General features: G+C 35.5%; 1 protein-coding gene across 2 annotated transcripts in view; it reads left to right on the top strand.

Annotated features, from left to right (window-relative positions):
- Window positions 1–25816, top strand: part of PRKD1 (protein kinase D1) — a 115399-nt gene that overhangs the window by 33958 nt on the left and 55625 nt on the right. For both annotated transcript variants that reach the window (XM_036384736.1, XM_036384735.1), the window contains exon 2: window positions 23141–23279. In XM_036384736.1, the coding sequence (XP_036240629.1) occupies window positions 23141–23279 (139 nt within the window). The remainder of the gene's footprint in view (window positions 1–23140; window positions 23280–25816) is intronic.

The raw sequence follows: 25816 nt of genomic DNA, 5'->3' as shown, positions 1-25816 counted from the left end.
TTGCTAGATAAAATTGTGAGTTGTTGCAGAAAGTGGAGTGTCAGGAAACTGAAACTTTGGAAAACAGGAGATGAAGCATTAACCACCATGCTGACATAGGAAGGTCAAACCCTTAATTTACTCACAGTTAGCTTTACTTAGAAGTTGGAAATACATGTGCTTTATATTGTAATGAGAATTCATGTAGATTTGTTCCAGACTCACTAATTAAGTACCACTTGAAATTAATGATTGTTTTATGCTGAAAGCATATTTATATTTTTTCTTTTTGTTGTGGCAAGGGATAGTCCAACATGAATATTTATCATAACTTTTCAATTTTTTTAACAATTTTACACAGTGCTTCTTTATTAGTGCTTCTTTTAGCAGTTTGTTTTTCCCATATCAGTTTTAGAGCAGGAATGCAAGAAGAGATTTTTGTTGAGATACTGAAATTGAGCAAAACGTTTGTTCCTTGTCCCCCTTGAGAAAACAATGTGAACTTTTGCGCTTGGGTTTTTTGTTTGCTTAGATTTATTTTAATGTTTATAGATTACATGCATAATTTTTTTAGTAGATGTCAGATCACGTGCCTTGAAAGCATCTGGGTTTTTTTGTCATATAGCTGGATAACACATCACGTATTCACACCTTCAAGTTAGTGGTATTTAACCTTTCAATTTCCAGTACTTTTCATTACAAGAGACATTTAATGGCATATGCGTTACTCATGGGGATTTTGAATGTATGTTCCTCAGGTGTACCCTGTCTTTGCATAAAAGTACTCAAAAATTGCTTCTAATTTTTCAGTAAGAGATATCTAAGAAGGGGGATACATTCCTGTTTAATGGCCCCCTTAAATTTAATGAACCTGAAAATTTAGGTAAGTTCTAGATTTGGTAATGTAATGTAATCACTAATATACTATAATTTTTTCCCAGACTGCTACAGAGAAAATATATATTTTGATTTCTGTCCGTTACTTTGGAGTAAACATCTTTCTGATACTTTTAGGCACTTGATTTTGCAAGAATACTAGGTTAAAACTTGTAAGCAAGGAATACAGAGGAAGAGCTTACAGGAGAAGTAGTCAATATAATGCATAATTTATCTCGGACTGTGTTTTTGAAAACAAAAAGATAATACTTTAGTATTTGTCAGACCATTGAGAGGGGACTTTGGTAAGTAAAGGAAATAAGAATTTTTCTTTTCCTCATCCAATTACATTGTGTTGCCTATGTATTCAGCTTTAAAATCTTGTGCTTTGACAGTCCATGTTTTCTGCTCTTGGCTAGTAGAACTGACTTTATTCTTCCAAGCTATTTTGTACTGTTTTACAGGTGAGGTGTGTAACCTGTATCATTGACACAAAAAATGAGAGATGAATGCTTTCTCCAGCTACCAATACAAACAGAAATGTTATAGTGCAATGATGACTTACAGTGAAATCTAGTATTGTGCAAAAATGTCTTTGTCATGTCTTAGCAGAATGAATCTTAAAAAGGTGATAGATTTTTATTTTAAAATTCTGTTGCACTGGTTTTGGACCAGGTGGTGCGACAGGTAATTAAATTTGTTTGTCCATTCCATCATGCTTAGTGTTCTTTTTTTGTATCTCAGTCACACTGTTAAAAGATGCCTCTGATAAGTGCCTGTGGATAAGTGTCTGATAAGCCTCTGTGGAGACTTAGATACATTACAGAAGGTTATGATGTGAGGTTGTGGACATTATAAGCTTGGATCGTGAGCTCTTGTATGGCTTTAGATTTGAAAGACTTTGTATTTTCATGTAACAGTTTTGAAGGACAATCTATTTTCATGTAATAACTTGAAAAACAGGTGATCTGACTGTCCAAGTATTTATCATTGTGTGTAAAGCATAACTTCAGTGAGTCTTTATGGTGTGCACTGGGTGGATGGGACAGGTGAGAAAGGACTGGACTACCAAGATGTATACTGACTGATGCTGCAGTCTCTCAGAAGCTGGTAGATGGGTCATCAGCAAAATATTCTGCCCAGATAAGACAAGTGCTTTCCCATGAACTTTACCCTTCTCCTTCCTCCAGTCGTTGATGAGGTGTGAGAGTGCTGGTCCATTTTCGTTACAAAGATGTAGCAAGCAAGAGACATCAGAAAGTGCCTTTATTGTGGTGCTTTTATACAGCAGAGACAGAATGACTAGAGTTGGTGCTTTCCTCCAGTGTTCTGTGGCTAAAGAATCCTTACTTTTCCTTTTTCTCAAGCTTAAGCTGCAGGCTGCAGCCTGTCTCCTAGACAGGACTCTGCTACTGCTCCATCCTTCTGCTCTTAAGGAAACTTGTTTGAGCTTTCTGGCTTGGACTTCTTGGCATTTATGTTTCTATTCACTGTAACTTTTTATGTTGATGTGTGAAGTAAGACCTAAGTGTTGGCATACCAGAAAGATGTCAGTGTCTTGGGGAGGTTGGACTGTGCATTGTGTTCTGGTTTGCAGTGGTTTGCCCAAGGAAAATTCTTGTCCTGTGCTAATGGGATCTCTTTCATCCCTCTCTTCATGGTTACAAATACTAAGCCTAAACATATTTTATTTTGTGTATCCAAGCATGTGTTCAGATGTAAATACATACATGTATGTCTATATGTGTATATAACAACGTTTAAACTTTTGTCATCCACAAGAGAGGGCGGGGGAGAATGGTGGTAAAACTTGTCACATATATTCCACTGGGAATGATGGCTGTTGGAAAGTCTCTTGGGTAAAATCATGTAGTCAATCAGCTAAAGTTCTTACTAAATTATTTTTACTTTTCCTGTAACTCTTGGTGTCTGATGGTAATTAAATTATTTGATGTATTTCCCCATATAATACTTAAATTATTTGATGTAGTGTCGGCGAACTCTGCTCTGCAATGGCACACATCCACTGATGGTGTTAGCTGCTGGATAGATGTTCACTTGTTGATGTCCTGAGGAGCAGGAGAATGAACAGGGAGATCTTGTATAACAATGGTTTCCTTGTGATGCTGACTATGTACAAATGCCAGAGCAAAATTAATATTCCTTAAACCACCATGGATGTTTTAGAGATCATATTCAATTAAAAGAGAAATGGGAGATTTGACTCTATAGAAATTCAAACTTGATTTTGGTTTTTGTCTCTTAGACTGAAATGCAACATTGCTTTGCCTTTCATTTGCTTCCAGGCTGAAGTTCCCACAGGGAGGAATTTCTGGCAGTAAGTGATTAGGTATTGTGTCAGGTAGCTTTAGAAGGCAAAGGAATACACTGTTTATTCAGAGGGCAATCAAAAGTTATGTGATGTTACTGTAGCCTCTTTAGCTTGAGGTGCTTAAAAAGCAGAAGTATTAACTGAATTCCCACAGAGTGGTGTAAACCCCTCAAAGATTGATTGAAACCCCTTATTGTTTCTCAAGCTGTGACAAAATGCTGCTTGTTGTTTCTGTGCAGTGGTATTGCTAAGCATGTCTGCATTTATTATGGTATAAATACAGGATGTGGTTGTGCTACTGTAGCCTCTTTCTTTAAGTTTGATTTGACTGTTTTCAGAGGTATGACTAAGATGGTGTTAATGCAGAAAACTGCCTTTAAAAAAGTAAACTGTAGATCATTCTATAGAACTGTATACTTTTTTCAAGTATAAAGTTAAGACCAGATACATGGAACTAAATGCAATGATGCAGCTCTGTCAACTCTCAGTCCCAATTAATTTGCTTCATATTTACTTTGAATCTCTTTAGACTAAAATTGATAAGCAGATGGGGGGAGTTGTCAGTGGACTTGATGGAGATGAAAGATATGAGGTTATGAAAATAATTAGATAGAAATGAATTATTTTAAAATACTAAATAAATGTATGTTATAGAATATAAAATTACTACAATTATAATAAAATCAAAAGAAACTATAAAACCATGAAATTATATAATCAGATTTAATAATTCTCATATGAAGAATGCAGAAAACATTAATCAGAATTTTGTAACAGTTGCCCATTGGTATGGGAAATTGCAATATCCAGCCCATTGAAAAAGCCATACCATCACACTAGAAGAGAATAAAACTTAAAGCAGGAATGACAATTTGAATGATATTTGAAATACTACAGAAGGAATGGATGTCAGTGGTAGCAATGGAGCTTTATTGAAAGTAAGTACTAAAGCCTGGTGAAGATAGCACCTCTGTTGTAAATGAGAGAAGATTTATGTTGTTTGATTATGAAATTAAAAAAGGGACAGATAACTATGATCTTTGACTTCTGTGGTAGGAAGTGGTAACGTTTTTGTGCATGCATTAATTGAGATATTTGGTAACATCACGCCAGCCCTTCATTAGGGTTGGCATGATGTTACGTCTAAGTGGCTGTACAGCTAAGTAGAACTGAGAACATCTGCTCTGAACTTTTGTTAGTTATGTTAATCCAGTTTTCAGTGAAAAGAAGCTTGGAACAGCTCTTGGGCAGAGAGAAATATTAGCAAAGGGAGTGGCAGTAAGTTTGTCAGCCTGTGTAAAAAAAGGGAGCAAGACAAGTAATTATTGCTTGTACAACACTAAGAACTGTTTGAAGTTCTACATCATCACAACTGCAGCACTAATTAATTTTTCTTCGCTTCTTTCTGCCAGTAGCTCATTTGCCAGCTGACTGATAAGTCAGTCCAGTTTGGGATTCCAGTTCATCTGGTGAGATGGCACCTCAGAAATAAATCATCTGTGTACAAAAAACTCACTTGAGCATTACTATTAACAGAAGTAGCTTGATGTAAAAATACCTAAACAAAATTTTAATTTAGTATCTAGATAGTGAAACAACAGAGAGAATATAATAGACATATTTTATATATATTAGATATTACTATGTTGTAATGCAGCTAGGTATATAGAAAAAGGTTACGAAAGTTCTCAGGTCAATAGGAAAGAGTTTCTGGGCTGATGAAAGTAGAATTAATGAGTTTGGTTTTATATTTCTATTAATCTTCAAGAACTTTCTGGAGGAAAGCTGCATTATTTGATTTATTATTGTACATATTAAAACTTAGCAAAAGTTAATGCTTTCTACATTATTTCTTTGTCATAAGCCAGTATAAAACGTGAAAATTTAGCTCTGGGAGATTTCAGCTTTTGTATTCGCATGGTTCAAAAGATTTTACATTGCTTCAGCAGCTTATTCTTTATGCCTACTTCTAAGAGGATAAAACTGATTAACAGATTAGTAATAATTTAGTATTTTGGTAAGATTAATGGCAATGTGGATGTCTTGGAGTTTTTTGGGTTTTTCTCCTTCTTAAACTCTAAATAGGATTCTAGAACTGGCAAGGATCTCCTGTGTTAGTGTCTGCCATTGCAGACAGTCGTATCATTTAACTTTGTCATAAAATTGTCAAACTTGACTTTTAAGAAGATTTGGGTTTCTATCCTGGGGATTTACTTGGAAAAACTGTCCAAAAGATAAATTTCTTTGTAGCTATGGAATTATTTTTAAATATGCAGCATGATTCTCTTCCTAGTCACCTGATAGTCACTTTTGTTGGCTGTATCTTGGGTTTTGTTGTTATTTTTCTTCTTTTCTAGATCACTACCTCTGGAAGCTTGTCTTACTTTCTTTTCAAGTTCATTCAGACAGATTAACCAAGCAAAACTTTTTCTCACCCCATAAGATATATTATGTATTTCCTTAATTCTGTTAATTTTACCTTATTTCCAAATATTCTATTTGATATTTTTTTATTTATTTATTTATTTATTTCTTGGCAGAGGAGTTTAGGGATTATGCATCATACCTACATTGAATTCTACCAGTGGTTTTTACTAAAGCATGAACAGATCACTTTACTGAATATATGCTATAACTATACTTATAGTCAAAGGTGCAGATTTTCATCTGTAGAGGCACATCTCCATTCTCATAGTTAGCTTCTGTTGAAGGTGAGGTCAGCTGGCCATTGTTTAACAATACATTTCTGCTGGATACTAGGCCAAATGCTGATGTCTAATTTAGTAAGAGATTGTGAACACAAAAGTTGTTTCTGAAGGAGTTTTGATGTGTTCAAAAGGGGGTTAAAGAGGCTACTTGACATGACCTGACTCTTTTTTGACTTGCCAGTCTAAATCAGAATTTTATAACTGCTGTTTTTCCTGATAGTGGAGGCAACAGTGTCTCTGCAATGTACTGGTAACACATGGAATATATGAGATGACAACAAGAATATGGTGAAGCAGAGCTTTCCAATGCATTTCACAAATTATACAAATTATGAAACTTACTAAACCCTAATGGTAGAAATAAAAATTATATATGGCATGTGTCAGAAGTCAGGGTACAGGTGCTGGAAGTCTTTGGGTTTAGTCCATATGTATGTCTGTCCCAGTTTCTAGCCTAGCATTTTACTTCCTTTTGAGCAGTCTATAACAGCACTAGATTGTTTTGTACTTTAATGTCTCATTTTATGTACTTTTTGTGTCTCCTTCATTCTAGAATATTTGCTACACCTTGTGCTGCTAGTAGCCATACAAAGGATACCACTACCTTGTCAGGTCTGGTGTGCTAGATTTTTATCAGTCTTATTAACAAACAGTCAAAGAGTATTTTTGTGTTTTATTGCTGAAAGGGTAGACTGGCTCATATAGTAGGTAGCGATGTGTAAAGGAAATCACTAGTATATTAAAAAGAGTGAGCATGGCGTAAATGAAACAGCTAAACAAATGTATCAACCTTAGAAGTTTTTGAATTTGAACTATCAGTGGCCTTTGATATAATATAATTGTGGATAGAAATGTGAAATACATGCCCTTTTTCATTGTCAGGCCCTGCAAAGAACCCAAGTCAGATGACAGAGTCTGAAATGTTTCTTTCTACTTTTCTTTAGGGGTAGGAGAGGGATAGTTGTTGAATATGAGATTAAGAGTTTTCTTCATTCTAATTCTGAAATCTGTGGTCAAGGAACTTTGTGCCCTGTTCTCCTTGTATCACACTCATTCACTGGCATTGACCAAACCTAATGTTCTTGTTGTTTAAATGATTTTTCAATATTCCTTTGTTTTTCTTCTTCCTCTAGTCATAGTTGTAGAGGTTAAACATCAGAATCAATTAGTGAAATTAATCTATGTAGCAATTTTGCTTTTTTTATTAGGGAAAAAGCTTTTTGAGCTGATTACCTACTCAAGCCACTGTAAAGAGATGCATTGCATTGTATGCTTGTATGACGACACAAACTCATCTTTTTTAGTAAAGAACAATTCGTTGTTAAAAGATTTTAAAATTTTCTCATATAATTTCAGTGATCGTTTTGCTGTGTGCATTTTTATTTGTTTCAAAATCTCAAGGAATACATTTGTGTAAAATGCTGCTGATACATGGCGAGCTATTCAGCCATTGTGGTTGGCAGGCATGGCACCCTGTGGTTTAGTGGCTTCTTATATCTTTGTGCAGGCACAGACTTCGGAGGAAGGAGAAGGGGGGAAGGGAGAGGTTAATATGTTTCCTTATGATTATGTTTTTATTAAAAAAGAGTTGCTAAGTGTTGTTTTTTGACTAATTTGCTTCTTGCTATTTTGAAATTTTCTTCAAGAACCTGTTTCAGAGATGACTGCTGCATTTAAAATACAGGATTGGGTGTCTCTTTGAAATGCCATTCTGTTTTGAAAGAACACCTACCATTTAAGTAAAATTATAGTGCTCTGAAAGCAAAAAAATAGTCTTTTGTCACTCCTGTATATTTATGCATATTTCATTTTAAACAAAGAGGAATTTTTTTCTAGCTTGGCAGAAGTAATCATTGGCAAATTTTATTTTGTTTTTTTTTTACTTTTTCACATACCAGTGTGAAGACTTCTCTTTCTGTTTCATAATTAATCTTAACAGCGTAGATTTTTTTATTTTTTTTTTTTTTTAGCTTCAGCTTTTTCATAAACACAACCAGTTCCATTCAGGATTGGATGATTCCATTGTTTTGGTTGTGTGGGCTTTTGGGTGAAATTAAATGCTTTTCTCTTGGATCCAGCTGTAGTTCAGGGGAAGGGAGGAGGAGGCTGATGTGATGTGGGGAAGTTGGCATGGACTCTTGGTTGTTATACGGAGTGGGCAGAGTAGCTATGAGTGATTTGGCCAGCTTTTTTTTTTTTTTTTATGAGACAACCACTGCAAAATGGTCACTTTCCTCCACTTACATGGTTATAAAAGCTTTAGAACAAAAAAGAAACTGGACTGTATTAGGATAAGATTTAGCAAAATATCGGTAAGTTTGCAAATTGGAAACAGCCTGAGTGATGGTGAGGTATGACAGATGTATTATTGCACTAAAGAACATAAAACATTTTGTCTTCTTCCTTTTACTAGTAAATAGAAATACACAGTTGCAAAGAATATTTCTAGATTATTTCGAGACTACTCAAACCTTTTTATATCTATATTTTCAGCTGTATCATTGTAAGCATCCAGTTGTTACAGTTTTCTCTGTAATTTACCTTTTTCTGTGGTGTATTTTTTGCATGTTGAGGGAGATTATCTGCACAGACTTCCGTAGGCTGTAAACAGAACTTTTTGCTGCAACCAGGTTTGTGGCTGTGGGCTGAGATGATCTTCAGTCTCTAATCAGATCAGTCCAAAGAGGGAGCAGTGGGCAGGAAGGGAGGGAGTGGTCAGAAAACAAGAAGTACAATGTTCATGTGCCTGTAATTTAAATATGCACCTGCCCATGGTGCCACGTCTGTGCATGCAAAATTGTTCCTGGCCCTAGAAAATGGTCTATATTTAGCTTTGGCTTTACCTGACTTCTTTTTGCTACTTGTTAATTTTTCTTCATTTTTTAGTGGGTTTTGAATGTGAATAATTAAAATCCCATTCTCCTTCCATGCATAATTATCAATGGTAGAAATGATGATGCTGGTGAATCTTTTTGTGTGGAAAATGTGATCCAATATACATAGAATCTTTGCTTATATGCATCCATTTAATGGACAGGTTTGACTTTTTTTAGCTTTCTTATTACATTTTAAGTTTTAGTGTGGTACAGGTTACAAATGCTTAGCACAGCAATAAGAAATAAATGTAAACCAAATTAATCTAGTTCCTAAAGGTCAATTTTCACTTACTGTACATAGGAGCAATGACCAGATGCTTTAAAAAATCATGGCCTCAGCTGTTATTTTACCTTGCTGAAAATTCCAGAAATTCAAACTGATATGTCAGTGCATTGTATCCAGTTTCAACTGCTCATTTACCTTATTGGAGCATAGTAATTAATGACCACTGTATGTTTCTAATGGTACATTGCATAAAGTGAATCAAAGGTGACATATCCCATGAAGCATTCTTCAGTGACTGCTTTAGGGTTTTGAAATGTCATTTGTTGTTGCTGAAGCTATACATGTTGGCAGTTCAGCTTAGCATGCTTGATCACTGCAGTCAGATGAGCGCTTATTTGAAATGTTTATAGCTTTGTTCTCACACAGTTGTGCACTTGCTGGGTTTAAAGGCAAAAAATAATTGAGGCAAAATTACCTGCTGATAATATGTTATTAGTTGAGTAAAAGTACTTGTTGGTGTGAGGGGAAAAAAATGAGAAGCCATTCACGAAGCACAAATATTACCTGTACAGAACTTTGGTAAACATTGCTAGGACAACCCCCCCCCCCCCCCCAGTTTTGTTATTCAGGTACAGAGGATCTGATGCAGCGAAACAGATCTGTTTGTCATAATAACACATCCATCCATTATTTCATGCTTTGATTGTGTATAGTAAGAATACTGCCACTTACAGAGAATCAGAACTGTTGAACAGGTCATGGGAAACTATGTAGCTTTATACTTCCAAATGATTATTAAAATGTTTTATGATAATAGTGACCTTTTCAGTGCTTGTGGAGAGAGTAAAGTATTGGAGCTGGTTGGCATGAAGGGTGTTAGGTAGCATGTGGCAGTAGGTGTTTCTGTATGGAGCCCTTGAATTCAGTATTGGGAAACACTGGTGGGTTTCACACAGAGAGAGTGGAGAGCAGAAGCACCCAGCTGCAGCCAGGCTGGCTTGGTTTGGACTCTGGCATATTGTCAGAATCTGTGGGCCAGGAGTCTCCTTGTGAGGGGACACTGAGAATTTGTGGCTTGCTGCCACACAAGTAAAATGCATGTGGTCAGTACCAAATGGATTAACCACCACTGTTTTTGAATAAAAAAATGGCATTACTTTTTTTTTTTAACTTGTCACTTTACTTGTTGCCTCTTCTCAATGTTTTTCTTGTCTTGCCAGGAAAGATGTGTGTCTCAGCTATGAGAGGAAGATTCAAGCAGCTTAACTAAGTTACTAGATTTTAAAATGATGGTGAAAGAGGCTAGCTGTGTTGGTCCCTCTGTTTTCCTTTCATCAGAAGTTAAACTCCTAATGTTTCTACTCACATTTGTAGGGTCACACAGCTTATGGGACATACGGGTGTCTGCCCCCTTTGACTATGAACTCCACTGCCCATCTTCCTGCCTCTGATCTATTCCAAAAGACAAAGGTGGCCCTTGAGCACACAGTTTTGTATATTCCTTCTCAGTGTATGAGATCTTGATCACTCAGCTGCTGGCAATACAATCCCCTGCTCCCTGCAGACTACTAGTTGCTAGGATCTTTGTATATTAAGTGTCTGTCTTTTCACCCTGGCTGGCTGGGTGCCAAATGGCCGAGACTTCAAGCAAATAAGATTATTTTACAATGACTGGTTTGTTTTTAGAACTTAGAAGGGTTTCTTTATATGTTAAATGAAGGTCTAAAAAGTTTTCTAACTTCGTGACAGCTGCTTTTTCCCTGGCAGGAATAGAATTTTGACTTTGCTTGTAGTGCTCTTCAAATATTGTGGTTAATGCCAAAGACTTCAATTTCTCTATGAAAGGAAGGAAGCCATAATTTCCTTGCTCTAAGTGATATATTTTTAATGTATGAAAATACCCTTGTGAACAAGATGCTTCAAGGAGCTGATTCACTTTTTTGTTCTCAGTGTAAATTTCTTCTCTGCATCATTTGTAAGTTAGCTGTTCTGATTTTAAGTAAGAAAAAAAAATCTTTATTTTATGGCCTTGTTTAAAAAATTGTTAGGAAGATGACTATAAAAGAGGAAAAAAAGAAGCTTTCTTAAAAACTTCTAGCATCAGTTGTGGAACAGTTCCAGAACTGAAAATTGTAACACTGCTCAATGAATGGATAGTGCATTAAAAAAGACTTTTTTAAAATAGAGTTTTCAGGAAGGCAGGAGCCAACAGTTGAAATTAAATATTCAGAGACATGATTAAGTCAATGTCTTTTCACAAAGGCATTTATAATTTTTTTAGCAGCAGCAGAACTTCCATCTCTTCAAAAACAATAGGGAGGAAGCTACCTAAAGTTTAAAATTAGAGGGGAAGAGCCACGAGAAATGTTCCAGTCCCTTGTTGTGCCCGAGAACAATAGTGTCAAATATCCTCTTTATGGTAGTGAAAGAAGTCAAATTTAATGAGTGTGAAATTCTGTACTGGAAAAATTAAGTACTTAAGTAGGGCAATATGATGGAAGTGGATATTTGAACAACCAAACCCATGCAGGAGTTTAGGGTTGACAGTGTGCTCATTTCATGTGTTAGATACATGTTTTCAAAGATGCACATCCCAGACACATTAAACTCCAAGACAACTTTTGTCTTGATGTTTAAAAATATTCTTGAGGCAGATAGGTCTGACTGAAACTAAACTGTCAAATAATCTGTCAGTACTAGTTGGATGGGGGTGGACATGTATTCACCCACGCTGAGATGCAAATACTTCCCTTGTGAAATCTGGCAGCTATTTAGGAGCTCTGCACAACCGTTCAGAGTAAAAAATGGGGAAGTATTTATCCAGTTGAACTTACAATGAGAGTTTTAGATAATCAGAAAGGAAAGTCACAGGAATGTGATTTGCAGAAAGGAACATTAAGCATGGGAATTTATATTACATAGTTCCTTACTTTGCACTGGAAGTTGGGAGTTTTTTATGTCTTACAGGAGAGATACCGACTTTCAAAGACCCAAAAGGATTTCTTCCTATTTCAAGTCAGAATGAGCTCTGTCTGCACCTATCTTTGTCTAACCTGTTCTGGGAACCTCCAGTGATGGAAATATCACACGCACCCTCCAAAAGATATTGCTGGTGTTTAAGCTATCCTGTTCTCTTGATATTGAAGTTTAATTCACTTTATATGCATGTATTACTGCCTATCTAGAGGCAGAAGTAAGGACTGTCAAAGTTTCCTTCTGTCTATCTTCTTTCACCTCATCTTCACCTTTTGTAGCACATTCTGCAAAATTTTTTCTGCTGATCCTTGGACTGTCTTTGGACACACAGAACAAGACTGATGACATTTGAGGTGTCAGGATAATTTCAGATACCTGTTGTATTAAATACCTCTTTTTATGCCCTGAGACTGAAAGAAAAGGATGTTCTGAGAAGTGTCAAGCTCCACCTCCTGTTTGTCCCAAGAAACCTGTTAGGCAATCTCTCCAATTTAGCCTTACACTGAGTGTTGTTGCAGAATATGACATTATAGTAATTTGTTCCAATACCTTTTTGTATAAGAAAGCCATAGGAGTTGTCTAAATTAACTCCTTTTTAAATACAGTGTCTCTATTAGAAACAAAAATCCTATAATGTGGAAATAGCACAGCCATATTTGTTTTTCACTAAGCATTTGTTTTAGATACTTAAATTAAGCAAGAAAAGAAGTTGGACCAGCAAAATAATTGTTGTGTAATCTAATTCTACATAGCCTCAGCTGCTAGAAATTGGAACTTGCAGTTTCTTTGTCTGCTAGGCAGATGAATCAATAGAAAATCAGATTTCACTTTCTAGGACTGATGCTTATCAAAGATTATCAAATCCTGACCTGCCTTTAGAAATTAAACAGTTTAATCTCCTTTTGCCATGGACGGGAGAGCATGTCTTTCAGTTCCTTAATTATTCTATTAGTCCTTCCTGAATCCTTTTGCCAATGGCCTAGTTTTTTAAATTTTAAATGCTTGGTGTGAGAAGATTTCTGATTGCATTTATATCACTGCCAAAAGCAAAGGTAGTAAATCCATATGCTTTTGATATTCCCCAATTTATGGCAAAAACTATGTTCACTACATGTGTTTAAGTGCATGTTCACCTAATGATCTATTACACTGACTAAATTTCATTGTTGTTTTTTAGAATAGAGTCCCTTTTACATCAGAGCAGTTTATATTCCATGTTTCCATGTGTCTGAAATAATATTTTGCAAAGACTGAATCTGTGTCAGTGTTAAGCTATGCTTGCATTTTCCTCATTACATAACCAAGTTATCTAGTTCTGCAAAAGCAAAGGTAGTTAAATAGTAATAGTGTCTGTCATGTTTTCATTTGCTCTATTATTTTGAGGAGCCTACAGCTCTGTGCCCCTTTATGAAGAGGAGCAAATAAGTTTTCTTCATCTTGATTACTCTAGAACCCAATCACTGACTTTTCAGCTATTTCAGTTTTGCCTTTTTGGACTTGAAAATATGCGTACAGCTTTTGTGAGTCCTCTCCAGCATCCATATCAACTGATGCTAGGGTACAAAGTGTTTAATCATTAATATTCAGTAATATCTTTTCCCCAAATGGGAAGGTGATTGATAAATCTATGTGGGTGGTAGAATTGTTAAAGTTCTTTTTGTTCCTAAAGTATTAGCAAAATTTTTAGTGTGCTTTAAGTGTGCTCACAGTGATATTTCCACATTACTTTGGGCCTCTTCCTTGGTTTTCTACAACTCTTCATGTTTTCTATTTATATCTGTTGCTATCAAGTTTCTGTTTTGAACATTATAGTTCTATATATGTATATAGATACATGGAGGACATACCTTAAAAGCTCCTTTTTGTGACCTGGCAATTTCTGTGTTTAATGCAGTTATTGTTTTGAAAGCAATAAAAAAATAGAAAATTATCCTTAAGGTTTATTCATATACTTATCTTTTGTGTGTTTCTAGATTAACAGAAGGCTTAAACATATGTGAATCTTTATGCCTCTTTGTGCTGTGTGTTCCTGCAATGAATACCTACAACTAAAGGAAGCACTGGGTGCGAATGGTCCCATTACAGAGACAGAAACTTTGTTGTGATCTGCTTCTGATCCATTCTCCTTTCAGTGGTTTCATTTTCTTTACTGACAGTGTCCTGGTATCGTGATTAGGAGTCCATTCAGAAAGTTGTACACTCCACCTTTGAAATGCTAAGGTAGGAAGGTGTGGAACCCAAATGGCCTCTTCCCAAATGATTCACTCTCTAGAAGCCTATATATAGATTTTGTATTACTATATAAAAGCTGCCATTTTTTGTCATGTTAAAAAAAGAAAAAAACCTCATGTTGTTTTCCTATCCCTAAACAGGTGTTTGGCAAGGGAAATCCTTTTGGGTGTTGGAGACAATGAAACTCAAAACTTCCTATGACATGGCTTACTCAGAGCTACAAAGCAATGCTAAATCTGCATAAAACAATAATTTACAGGCACGTTTGTCCTAATGTTTTTACTAGCTCTTATGGACAGCTTCCTTGTAATGTTTTGGAATGGGGAATTAGTGTGTATAACCTGGCATTATGAGTTGTTTTTTCTAAGTTAGTTATCTTATGCCCAATACAGACCTGGTTCTAGGCATGTGTGCTCATGTTTGAACTGGTGTCCAGCATGAGTGCCCTCAGCCTTTTCTTCTGCTAGAATTCCCTCCTGACTATAGTCCTTACAGAATTAGGCAGCCCAGTAATCCTTCGGGCTGCCTAATTCTTTTTGGGCTAATCACCACTGTTACTTGGTGATGTCACTTTATGCTTTATTAAAAAGGACACTAGTTACTGATAAATGGAAGTTTTGTCCTTTATTAATAAGGATCCTAATTATTAGTAATAAATGGAAGCCAAACTGACAACTAAGGAGCAAACTAATTATTAGTATTAAAAACTGAACCAATATGACCATTAAACGTTCACATTTCTGTCACATTCAGTATGAGAGTGCCCTTTACAAGTATTTTTCAAATGACTCTTAGTGTATTTCCTGAAATATAGAATTAATATTGGGAGGGGATGAAAGAGTAAGTAATTTTCAGATTCTCTCTTAATATTTTACTTAAAGTGTGTGGGAATTCTGCTTTTTCAGGATTAAACCACATACTTGCAATACTTTATTTAAAATAGTACTCTTGATCAGAGATATTTTGTTTCCTGTTTCTGTGCAAAACAAAAAAATATTTTAAGCAGTTATGTAGACTGGCATCTATCTGGAAGGAAATGAAGTTGAATTTGAAAGTACAGCAGAGGTATAAGGAAGTGAAAGGTCTCTTACCTTCATTAGATCTTTTGAGATCTCTTACCTCAGGAACAGAAGCTTTGACTGCATGTAAGCAGTTTGTGTTGTGCAATCTGTAAAAAGATCAAAGACACTTGTTCTGCATCTGTGTAGTCTGTTGAGTGAGGTACGTGACTGGTGACTGAGTCTCCTGAGTTGATGTAATGCATCAAAAAATGATGCTGGAACATATCTGGTGGTAGACTCTCACAGAAATGGGAGGTTTGGGGTTTGTTTTGTTTTGGTTTGGTTATTTTATTAATAGTGTATGGAATTGGCTCTTGAATTGTTTTCTTAATCTTTCTTAAATTACGAATCCCAGATGTAGTATATGGCATAGAACTAGTAAGACTACAGGTTCAGAAGCAGTCAATACTTGTGAGAAGGGGCTCTTTAGATGGTTTTATGTTAATGGAACTAGAAAAAAACACTTGAATTTTTTTAGTGATTCATCATCCTTTTTCTGCCTGTTTGCTGAAGGGCACGGAAGTTTCTGCTCCATTTCTCAACCTCCTTGGTGAGAAATGCAATCTGTTCGTGAAGTGTCTATATAAATGCATGCCTGTCAACAATCTGGCACTTGTTGTCACGTTCTTCTCCTAAACATTGCACAGGAAGCTCCGTGATTCTACACTAGGGTGGACAGTGTTGAGCTGCACAGAGAATGTGTATAGGAACTGTGGGAGCCTTTCTGCTGAGGTCCCCCTGTTGTCTTAGAGAAATGTGGATTAATAGATCAGCGTAGATCTCAAACTCTCAGCACGAAACAACTGAGAAGACAGAAACTCAAAGTGGTCTCCCTCACTGCTTCTGCTCATGAAAATTTTCAATTCAATAATGCTGTATATGCAGATGTGGTAGATGTGATAATATTTTTGCCACCAACAGGATGCAAAGACCAGTTTATATTCTGAGTCTCTTTGTGATTTAATTGCAATTTTTTTTTCTAAATATTTCTATTGAATTACCCTCTTAATCTACATGACAGAGCAGTCAGCTATGCAAGTGTGTTTTGATTTGCATGGGACATTGACTTATAGGATTTTTATGTGACAAAATTGAGTGTTTTCTCAATTTCTGAGTTATTGAACTTATTCTTTCTTTACAGCTTCTTGACTCTGCATTGTCTCCATTGCATTGGAAGTTTTAATAGAATATTCACAAAATGCTGAGGAAATAATAGTAAAAAAGATTAGTCTTGGAGAAGAGACATTATATCTGAGAGACAAAGGCTACTTTAAATTAAGGTAGCCTTTGTATGCTATCAATGAAAATCAACTTCAAAGACAATCAACATATTTTTGGTAATCCATTGCATGTGGTAATTCAGAATAAAGTACTTCATAGAAGTTTCATTGAAAAATATATCAAATATTTTCAATGGAAATGGAGATGTATTTGTATCTTGTGATAGAACAAATAGAGAAACACTAATTATGCTAAAGTTCTCTTTGTTTGAGGGAAAAGTGTTATTATTTTAGATTTTTCATGTTCAGTTGCCATGGTGGATTGACCCCAGCCAGCAGCCACTTGCCAGACACAGTCCAGGAGCAGTGAGAGGAGACTCAGGTCTGGTTGCCCGGAACTGGGAGTTCTTAAATCTGCACGGAAGTAGCATGAATAATGGTGGTGTATACTCTGTAATTTTGGCAGTGAGCAATTTGCGTGACAGAAGGCAAACTGACATACAGTGACAGGAAGCATAGGTAGCAAGAGAACCTGTTTGTTTGAAGCAATACAAAGGAAACAACTCCTACCCTGAATGGGCAGGGTAGGAAACAACCTGTACTAAAAAAGGCTGATGAATAGATTGTTCAGCGTTCAGGCTCTCTCCAGAAAAGCCATATTTTTATGTTTCACCATGGCCATATTTTTCTTTTTCATGAGTAGTTCTGTGAAGGAGCTCAGCTGTGTTTTAACTCTGTGGATCTTCATTGTTCCGCAGCCAGTCCATGTGAGTATGTGTGGGCAACATACTCTGTTCCTGCTGTAAGAGAGATGGAAGAATCTGATTTCTGCAGCAGATCACTGCTGCAGAGATAGAAAAATGTTTGTATGTATGTATTTGTTATCTAAAATACTGTTTACACCATGAAGCAGTCAGTAAGAAGTTTGGTGTTTTCAGATGGCCCATTTGGAAGCTGCTTATATATATTTATATAAGCAGCTTCCAATATTAATATAACTGGTATTCTACAGGTAATGAGTCCTTTATAAAACATGTTTGTATATCAATCATTGTAGTAAAAATGTAAAAGGAATAATGAATACTGTAAGTAAGGAATGATACTGCCCACAGTAAAGCATTAGGAAGCTTCACTGATGTTCAGAATGTACCACATGGTGATCGCTCCTGAGGTTATATCTAAAAATATATTTATAAATAAACTGAAATGAGGATACAGGCTCAAGCATTGGCCCAAAATCACATAAACTTTTCAGTTGTTTAATTGCATGCTTCCTGATGCAGTTTGATCTGTGCCAAATCGCATTCCTTCAGATGATGCTCAGACAGTTTGGGTCCTAGCATGTGTAAGAGACTGTTTAAAATAAGGAGTGGCAATGTCATCTCCCTGCTTCTGGGGAAAGAGGTCATCTGTGTGGCTGTGAGCCATTTCCATGCCACTTAGCTGTGGATCCAGAGAATGGTTCCTGGCTGGTATAGTCAGTATATTCTTAGTAACTTGTCTGTTTCACTTAGCAGTTAGCTTGGAAGGAAATTGCTAATACATTTTTAGGAATGCAAAGGCAAAAAGGGATCAAAGACCTATATTGCTGTTCCCATTTACCACTTTAACCCTTGTGAATCTTGGCTCTTGGCGATCCTCAAGGGTCATGAGACAATCAAGGTCTTTCCTGTGTCTCTCTTCTAAGTGTATTTTTCTTGCTCTGGTCATCTCTTCCTCACCTTTCCAGATTTCTTCAGTTGCCCCTTTGCCTTTCCAAATCAAGATATTTGTTCTTGATTTGGAAAGGCATAGGGATAGACGTATCATTTGTCTGTTTTTCTGAACCTGTGACAAACGGGTTTGACCTGAGCCTGTCTTGGGTAGTACTGCAACATAGGCAGCATCAAGTTGATTGGTACTACTCGCTATATTTTCCTTTTCCTCCCTATATAACTGAAGACTGATTGCCTGGGAAAAATAAAAAAATAAGGAAAAAAAGATTAGGAAATAATTCGTTGCCTGTCCTTGCTGTTTGTCTGCCTGGCAAGTGCAAATGAAGTTACTGGAAAGGTCTAGGGTGAGTCACCATTTCTGAGATGTCTTAAGCATGGAATGTGATATCCTGGATTGAGGTGGAGATGCCACTGCTGCTGGAACAAGCTCCACCTCCTGTTTGTACTCAGATGTTGCTACGTTATTCTGTATAACGTCCTTTAAACTTCTGTTTAAACTCCAGAGTTTGTGTTCCTTTGTAGTAACTGTAGTGGTGTAAGTGTGGAGGAAGTCTTTGAACACTAACTGATGTTTCTTGCCACAAAACCTTGAAGTCTTGTGATATTTCTTTATGCATAAGACTAATATTTTCATGATAGCATTGGTAAATAGAGCCTTTTAAAAATCTCTTGAGTTTTGCTAAAGAGTTAATAATGACTGCCACAACCAAGTGAAAATTTAGGCAGTCCTCTTAATGAAACATTGGCTTTTCAGGGTTATGATTTTGCTGTGCTCTGACCTCTAGAGAAAGGAAATTCTGACTTCTAAAAATAAAGTGCACTCTTATTTTAAGACTATAAAAGAAAAATGTTTCAGTTTGGTTGGTATGATTGTTGAAGTTTTGTATGTGTATATCTTTATACTAAAACAGGAATATTGATGTAAGACTATTTATTTACTTATTTATTTATGTATGTTAGGGTCAGATCAACAGTCTTGTTCAAGTTAGATCAAGGTTACTTGTGTTTTAGCCAGTTAAGTTAACAAACATTCAGTGTGACTCAGCTTCTTCACATGCTGTGAAGACATTGTTCAGCCCACAGCCCTTATGTGTGCTGGATCAATATCTTGGTGCTGTAAAAGAATTCCAGATTTTATCAAAGTTTTTGTTGCTGATGCTGATATGAAAATCACTAAGGGCTTCTAAAAACCTAACTAATCTAGAAGAAAAAAACCAGTCATCACTAAAAGAGACAGTTAAATTTAATTTTAAGGAAAAGTTCAATGATGACTGAAAAAAGTAAAAAAACAACTGTCATGACTTCCTAGAATAAAGCAACAGAAACTAAACCTTACAGAAGATGTGCAAAATTGTAGTAATATAAAAAGACAAAAACAGGAAGATGACTTTTTTTTTCACTCTTAGCAGTGAGTATCTGTCTGCCTGTATGTTTCAATTTTATTATGTCAAAAGAAGTATTTTTGCAAAATTATCACAGAAACAGACTTTTTTGACTGTTGGACCACATTATTAATTGAAATGAAGCATCATCATTGTTTAGAGTATATGTTTTCCAGTTCTTCTAGGTTAAGTTCTTCAGTGGAAGAAATTTATTTTTCATGTGGTTTTCATTTGACATAGCTACTATGCTAATCTTTCTAATACATATTTATTAAACCAAACTGGTGAAGTGTTGTCTCACCTTAGAGACTCTTATCTTTCTTTGAAGTTAATTTCCATTCTAAATTGTGGTTTACCCGAAAAGGAGGCAGAGTAGGTTTCCATTCAGATAACCGTGTATATGATTTGTTATTATTAATTAATTTTTGAAAGCTTCACAATTCAATTTGGAAATATGTTAGCATTTAGATATATCAGGTCTTGTAAAGTTTCTGTCTCTAATAATAAAACCATTTGATTGTCACAATAAATAGAGTGTTAAATATAACCAACATTTTCTTCTGTCAGCTGCTCTTTGATCCTTATTTTGAGAAAAACTGTTAATAACAGCACAGTTATGACTGTACATAGTTCAGCTCATATTCGCATGTGGAGGGACCAATGCCATTGAAATTACTGACTGATATGATGGATAGTGGATTAAATGAATTATTGAATATTTAAAATTAGATGTTCTAGTTATTGAAATTTGAATCTACTTTTTTTTTTTTTGTAGTAACACTTGAAGGCTTTTTAATTGAAAATCCAGAATTTGCATAATCACTTGTCTTCTATATGGTTATTGGTAAAAATATTTTGGTGGATTTTCTTGAGATTTACAGTTGCTAAGGGTAAAAACACTTCATTGCTTCTGTGTTTCTGAGGAAAGATTAGTGCTCCTCTTTCTCTGTTTTATGGATGATCTGCTGCCAAAGTGCCCACAATCTGGGCAGTAAAAAATTGACTTATAATAACTTGAGATCCTGATCAGCAGTCTTTTTCATCTGAAAACATGATTTTATTTTGTATTTCTTTAAAGTCTTATGGGTTAGATAATCGTGATGTAATATTTTTAGAAAATAAAAGGAGCACACAGTTTCAGTGTGCTTATTACATACAGGTGACTTCAAATGCTAGTAGCACTTCCTGTTTTTACCATAAAAGCTACTACAATATCATATAAGATATGTTCTATACAGGTATTTAGACAGCATTTCTTTTAATGCTCAGTGTTTGGAATAAAAGTCTGTTATTTGCCTGTTGCAGTTTTACTTGTTAGCAAATTTATTTTTTCACTTATATCTGGTCATATTTTGTTTCTGCTTATTGGTGGAAAGGGATTGGTTAAAACAAAGGGGGAGAACTCATTTTAGAGTGTTTCCCTTCATTTTCTCAAACCAAGACAGGAGGGTATCTAATAAATAACACTGAGGATAGAGTTGAGTTGACTTAGTAATTTTGCTAAATTTTAAATCTTGAACCTACAATTTCTGGTAATCGATCACGTTAAAAATCGAATATTTCTGTTTCTAAAAAGGGGGAGGCAGGAGATGTTTGAAATACACAGCTAAACTGTAGCAGTTAAGCAAGTTATTATGCTGTAAAGGTCATTTACCCAGTTGCACTTGTAAACTAAGGCACCTTTGACTGAAGCATACTGAAAGGCCATTAAAGTGATTCATTTTGCTTCTCACTTGGAGTAGGCAAACAAGGTGTTTATGGACAGCTTTGATATCTTAATTGCTACTGAAGACTTGTTAAGCAGCCAGAAATACATCCTGTTTCTGAATCTGTAAGCAAGTCTTCCACTCCTGATTCTTACAGATGTGCTGTATTTCCTCACTATGGCCATTATAATGACCATTTAACTCTGAGAATTCTGCTTTAAGCAGCTATTGTAGTGAAAGAAGGCCTTCTCTTGGTATTGGGGAGTTTAGCTCCAATACCATAAATTCCCTGCTTTGTCTCCTGTTTAGCAGAACTGAATGCTGTTTGTACTGGTGTAATACCAAAAGCATCGTGGCTTCTTTTTGTTTACTTTGGTCTGTGCCTATCAGCATTATTGTTGGCAAGAATAAGTTTAGCTGAGGGAATTTCTGTCACTGTTGCAACAGTTGGTCCTTATATAATGTTTGAGAATCACACCATCAAAATGACTGTTTTGACATGAGAGTAGTGTATCTGGGGAAAACTAATTCAAACAGAAGCTTTCTTGTATGTAATTTATCAAAAAATGCTGTGGTTGAATTTACTTTTTTCTACAGAATATAAAAACTTGTACCTCATGATACACATATTTCTACATACATACATAGAATGTGTAATATTGCAAATATTTTTTTAGGTAGAAAAAGTTGAGATATTTAAAAAAAGCAAATGGAATGGGAATGTAAAGAGAGAGCAAGCAATTTAAATCATAATGAATTTAGAGGGAAATGCCTCTGGTATTTCTGAAATCCAGTGAAATGAGGAAAATTTTGCAGTTTTTGAAAAGGATCAGCAGTTCCCATTTTGAATAATATTTCACTGCCTCTATAAAGAAAATTCTTAGGAATACCACTGTGTTTGTGTATAACCTCAAAACATACCAGTTTATTTCTCTGGCTGTACTTGTCATTGTGTTTTTTTCATTGCATGTTGCCAAAACATGGAGTAGTGCATTGATGTAAAATTGAGTGGATTCTCCTCTAACACAAAAAAGGTTTCTTGGTTGTGTTTTCAGAACAAAGTCTAAGTTCTTTAGGCTGGGAGTATGAAGAAAGCACAAATTTTTTTTGCTTCAGAAAACAAAAAAAAAAAGAGGAAAAAAGTCACCTAGATGATAATCTCCAGTGTATAACCTCAGAGTTTTTAAAAAAACCTTTTTTAGTTTAAATAGGACTTAATATGATTTTGAAGCTCCAGTTTCTCTGCATTGAAACAAAAGATTATGATTAAATTTTGAAATATTGTTTTGAAACATTGTTTTATGTGCCTGGTAACTTCGAGCTCAAAAACCAGATATTTCATATTGAGTTGTTGTTTAAGCATTGCATCTTAAGCAGAGCTAAAATATATTTCTTTTGGCTTCAAGGCATCTTTTGGGCAGACATCTGGGGAGAGATCATAGAATCATGGAATAATATAATATAGACTAGAAGGGCACTCCAAAGAACATCTAGTCCAAACAACTGCTCCAGGTCTAATTAAATCATCTTACTCAGGAACTCGTGTGAGGAAAAAGTTACCAGTGGTGGCTGCAAGATACATTTGCTTCTCTCTCATTTCCTAGTGGATACTGCATTGTTCACAGGAAGAAAAAGGCAAATGAGCTTACTTGCTTGGTGGTAAAAACATTTCAGAATATAGTGATAAATATTTTCATAGATGAAAAAATATATAACCTATTTGATACTAGTGTGAGAAGTGATCCAGTCTGCCCTCAAAATTTCATTAGACGTTCATTGTGTTTTACAGTTTTGTATTTTACAGTTATGTGTTTTACAGCATAGTGAATTCTCATGGGTTTGTGTTTGCAGTTTCCCGAATGTGGTTTTTATGGAATGTACGACAAAATCTTGCTCTTCCGCCATGACCCTACCTCTGAAAACATTCTCCAGTTGGTGAAATCAGCTGCAGATATCCAAGAAGGAGACCTAGTTGAAGTTGTCTTATCAGGTAACTAAAAAACAATGAAAATTACTATCATTCTTTTGCAAATGAAAGTATCCAGAGAAGTTTTCTCCCAATTGGATTTTAACCCAGCATAGGTGAGAGTCCATACAACCAAAATTTCCTTTTTCTTGATTCCTTTCTCAGACGTATATTAGGCATATTATGCCTTTTACTTTTTTTTTCCTATTGCCCTGTGTATTTTGTAGCAACTCCTTTCATCCATATTACTAGTTAAGCAACAGGTTAACTAGTTAATAGTGTTAATAAGCTAGTTAACTAGTTAATATTAGCATTAATAAGCTTTTTGCTAGAGTGCTATGAAAGTGTCCACTGGAAATAGAGTAATTGCTTTTTCAAAGCTCTGCATAGTTTTGCTTGCCAAGACTGCTCCGACTCTTTACATGATCTATTTTTTGGAATTATGAGAGGAAGAGGAGAGCACAATAATGTGACTCAAATACAGAAGTCTGAGGATGTCATTAGGTGTCAATAGGACTTGTCAAAAGCTTAGATGTAAGATATGAGCTTTGTGACTTAGAATGGTGCAGAGTTTGCATGGGTGTGCAGTAGAGTGAATGCTGGAATCTTAAAGATGTAAAGCTGCTATTTGGCAAGTAAAACTTGGAAGATGGTTGAAAGGCTGAATTTTTGCAGTTGGAACATGCAGTTAGAGCATCTGGAAAGATGCTTAAATAGAGAGACATGTATGCCATATGAAAGTAAAAATTGCAACTGTAGAAGGGTGTAGGGTAGTGAAGAGAAAGGCCAAGTCCTAATGGATGCTGAAAAGAGTGGAAGTAAGGTCATATAATCTAGCCAACTGAGCTTTTAAACACATTTGATATGCTTTTATCAAATATCATAGCTTTTATTTGATATATTGTTTATATGAAGTGTAGATCACATACCTTCTAGTTTGCCAAAATCAGGCAACTAACTGTTTAAATCTTTAGGAGCAAAGGACAGCAAATGAAACTTCTAATATGTCATGGCCTAACTGATGGCACTATTACAAATTAAACACATTTCCTCAATAAACACTTAAAAGCATTAGTGTCCTCCCTCAAATGAGCTTAAGCTAAATGCAGCAATTCATTTTTGCAGACAATTCCTGTGTCATGTAAAGCGGGGGAAGTATTCCCAGTTCTGCAACACTGAAAATGAGAAAGAAATGTACAAACAATCTGTAATGTTTAAGGAATTATTCAAACTAATGCAGACAGTTTTTTATTGAAAAATATTCAGTTAAAATAGTTTAAAATTATTATGGATTTTGACCATAGTGCATATCAAAGTAGCTGTAGATGGTTTATCTCCTTTTTAATTAAAGGACAAAGTCTATCTAAATACAGGGCCATAAGAAGTCTTTTTCAGGATGTTTAATAATATGCATTGAAAATTTATTTTGAAGGGATTAAAAAAACCTTCTGGAAACAGAAGAGATTGGCCTTCAGCACAACAGTGTTTGATATTGAGTGCTTGAGTGGTGGAAGGACAAATGAAATACAATATGTGTTCAGCTGCATATGCTGAACTGATCGAAGTGTTTCATTTCTGACCTTCATTATAGAGAGCTAAACAGAATATACCTTCTAAAGTTCTGTCGATTCAAGGTATATTTTGGTAATTGTTTTTGAGTGTCACGTCCAAAAGAGGCAGTAGAACACATTGTTGCTGCTCTGGCTTTGCTGCTTAAAACTCCTTGTGCTTTGGGTCAGCATCCCCTGAGGCACTGGTATCTGATGTCAAAAGCTGTACTGATCCACTGCATTCATTTTTTATTGCTCAGGTCAATACTGTTCAGAGTACAGAAAGCTGAACTGTCAGTCCTTGTATTCAGGATTGTACATTCATTAGTATGCGTTTTCTTTTTTTCATTGTAGTTTAATTAAAACTTTATTAATAAAGCTGGACCACCCATGATTTTTTTCCTACTGCATATGTTCTTGGCAGTTTAAGGATTACTAAACATGATTGTTTGCTGGTTTAGAGCTTATATTACAAGTTCTTGAAAGAGCTGAAATTTATCTACAGAAACTTAGAGGTGTTGCTCACTGTAGCTGAAGCTGCTTAGTCTGTTTTAGTGAATAAAATTGGACCTGTAGATGTCATGCAATGTAACTGAAACAGTTTGTGTTAGAGCAAAAAATTTCTGGTGAAACACAAGAAATTTACTCAGCTCACATTGCAGCACCTGCTGTGCTTTTTTATTCCAAATGAAAATTATTATTTGCATTTTTCATTGGTGCAATACAATGTGGTATTTTAATGGACTGCAAGAATCATGTAATGTGCTGAACAAATGTTGTGTGTCTGTCTGCTGACTCCTCCAGAGGAGATAAGCACAGGCTGTTGCAGTCAGCCAGATGAATTGTGGTTCAGTGCCAATATAGATTCTGGCATTTTGGAACTGAAAGGTCAAACATTATTATAAGGGTAGAAGCAAAAGTGTATGTTGAGTGTATGAGATTTGGTTAGCTGCACACTAAAAGAGGAAAATGGAAATTTTATTATGAATGTAGTAGCCCAAATAAATAAAT

The sequence above is a fragment of the Molothrus ater genome, chromosome 6 (assembly GCF_012460135.2).
Source record: "Molothrus ater isolate BHLD 08-10-18 breed brown headed cowbird chromosome 6, BPBGC_Mater_1.1, whole genome shotgun sequence".
Classification (NCBI taxonomy): domain Eukaryota; kingdom Metazoa; phylum Chordata; class Aves; order Passeriformes; family Icteridae; genus Molothrus; species Molothrus ater.
The sequence above is the reverse complement of the archived record's forward strand: the minus strand, read 5'-3'. Positions and strand labels throughout refer to the sequence as shown.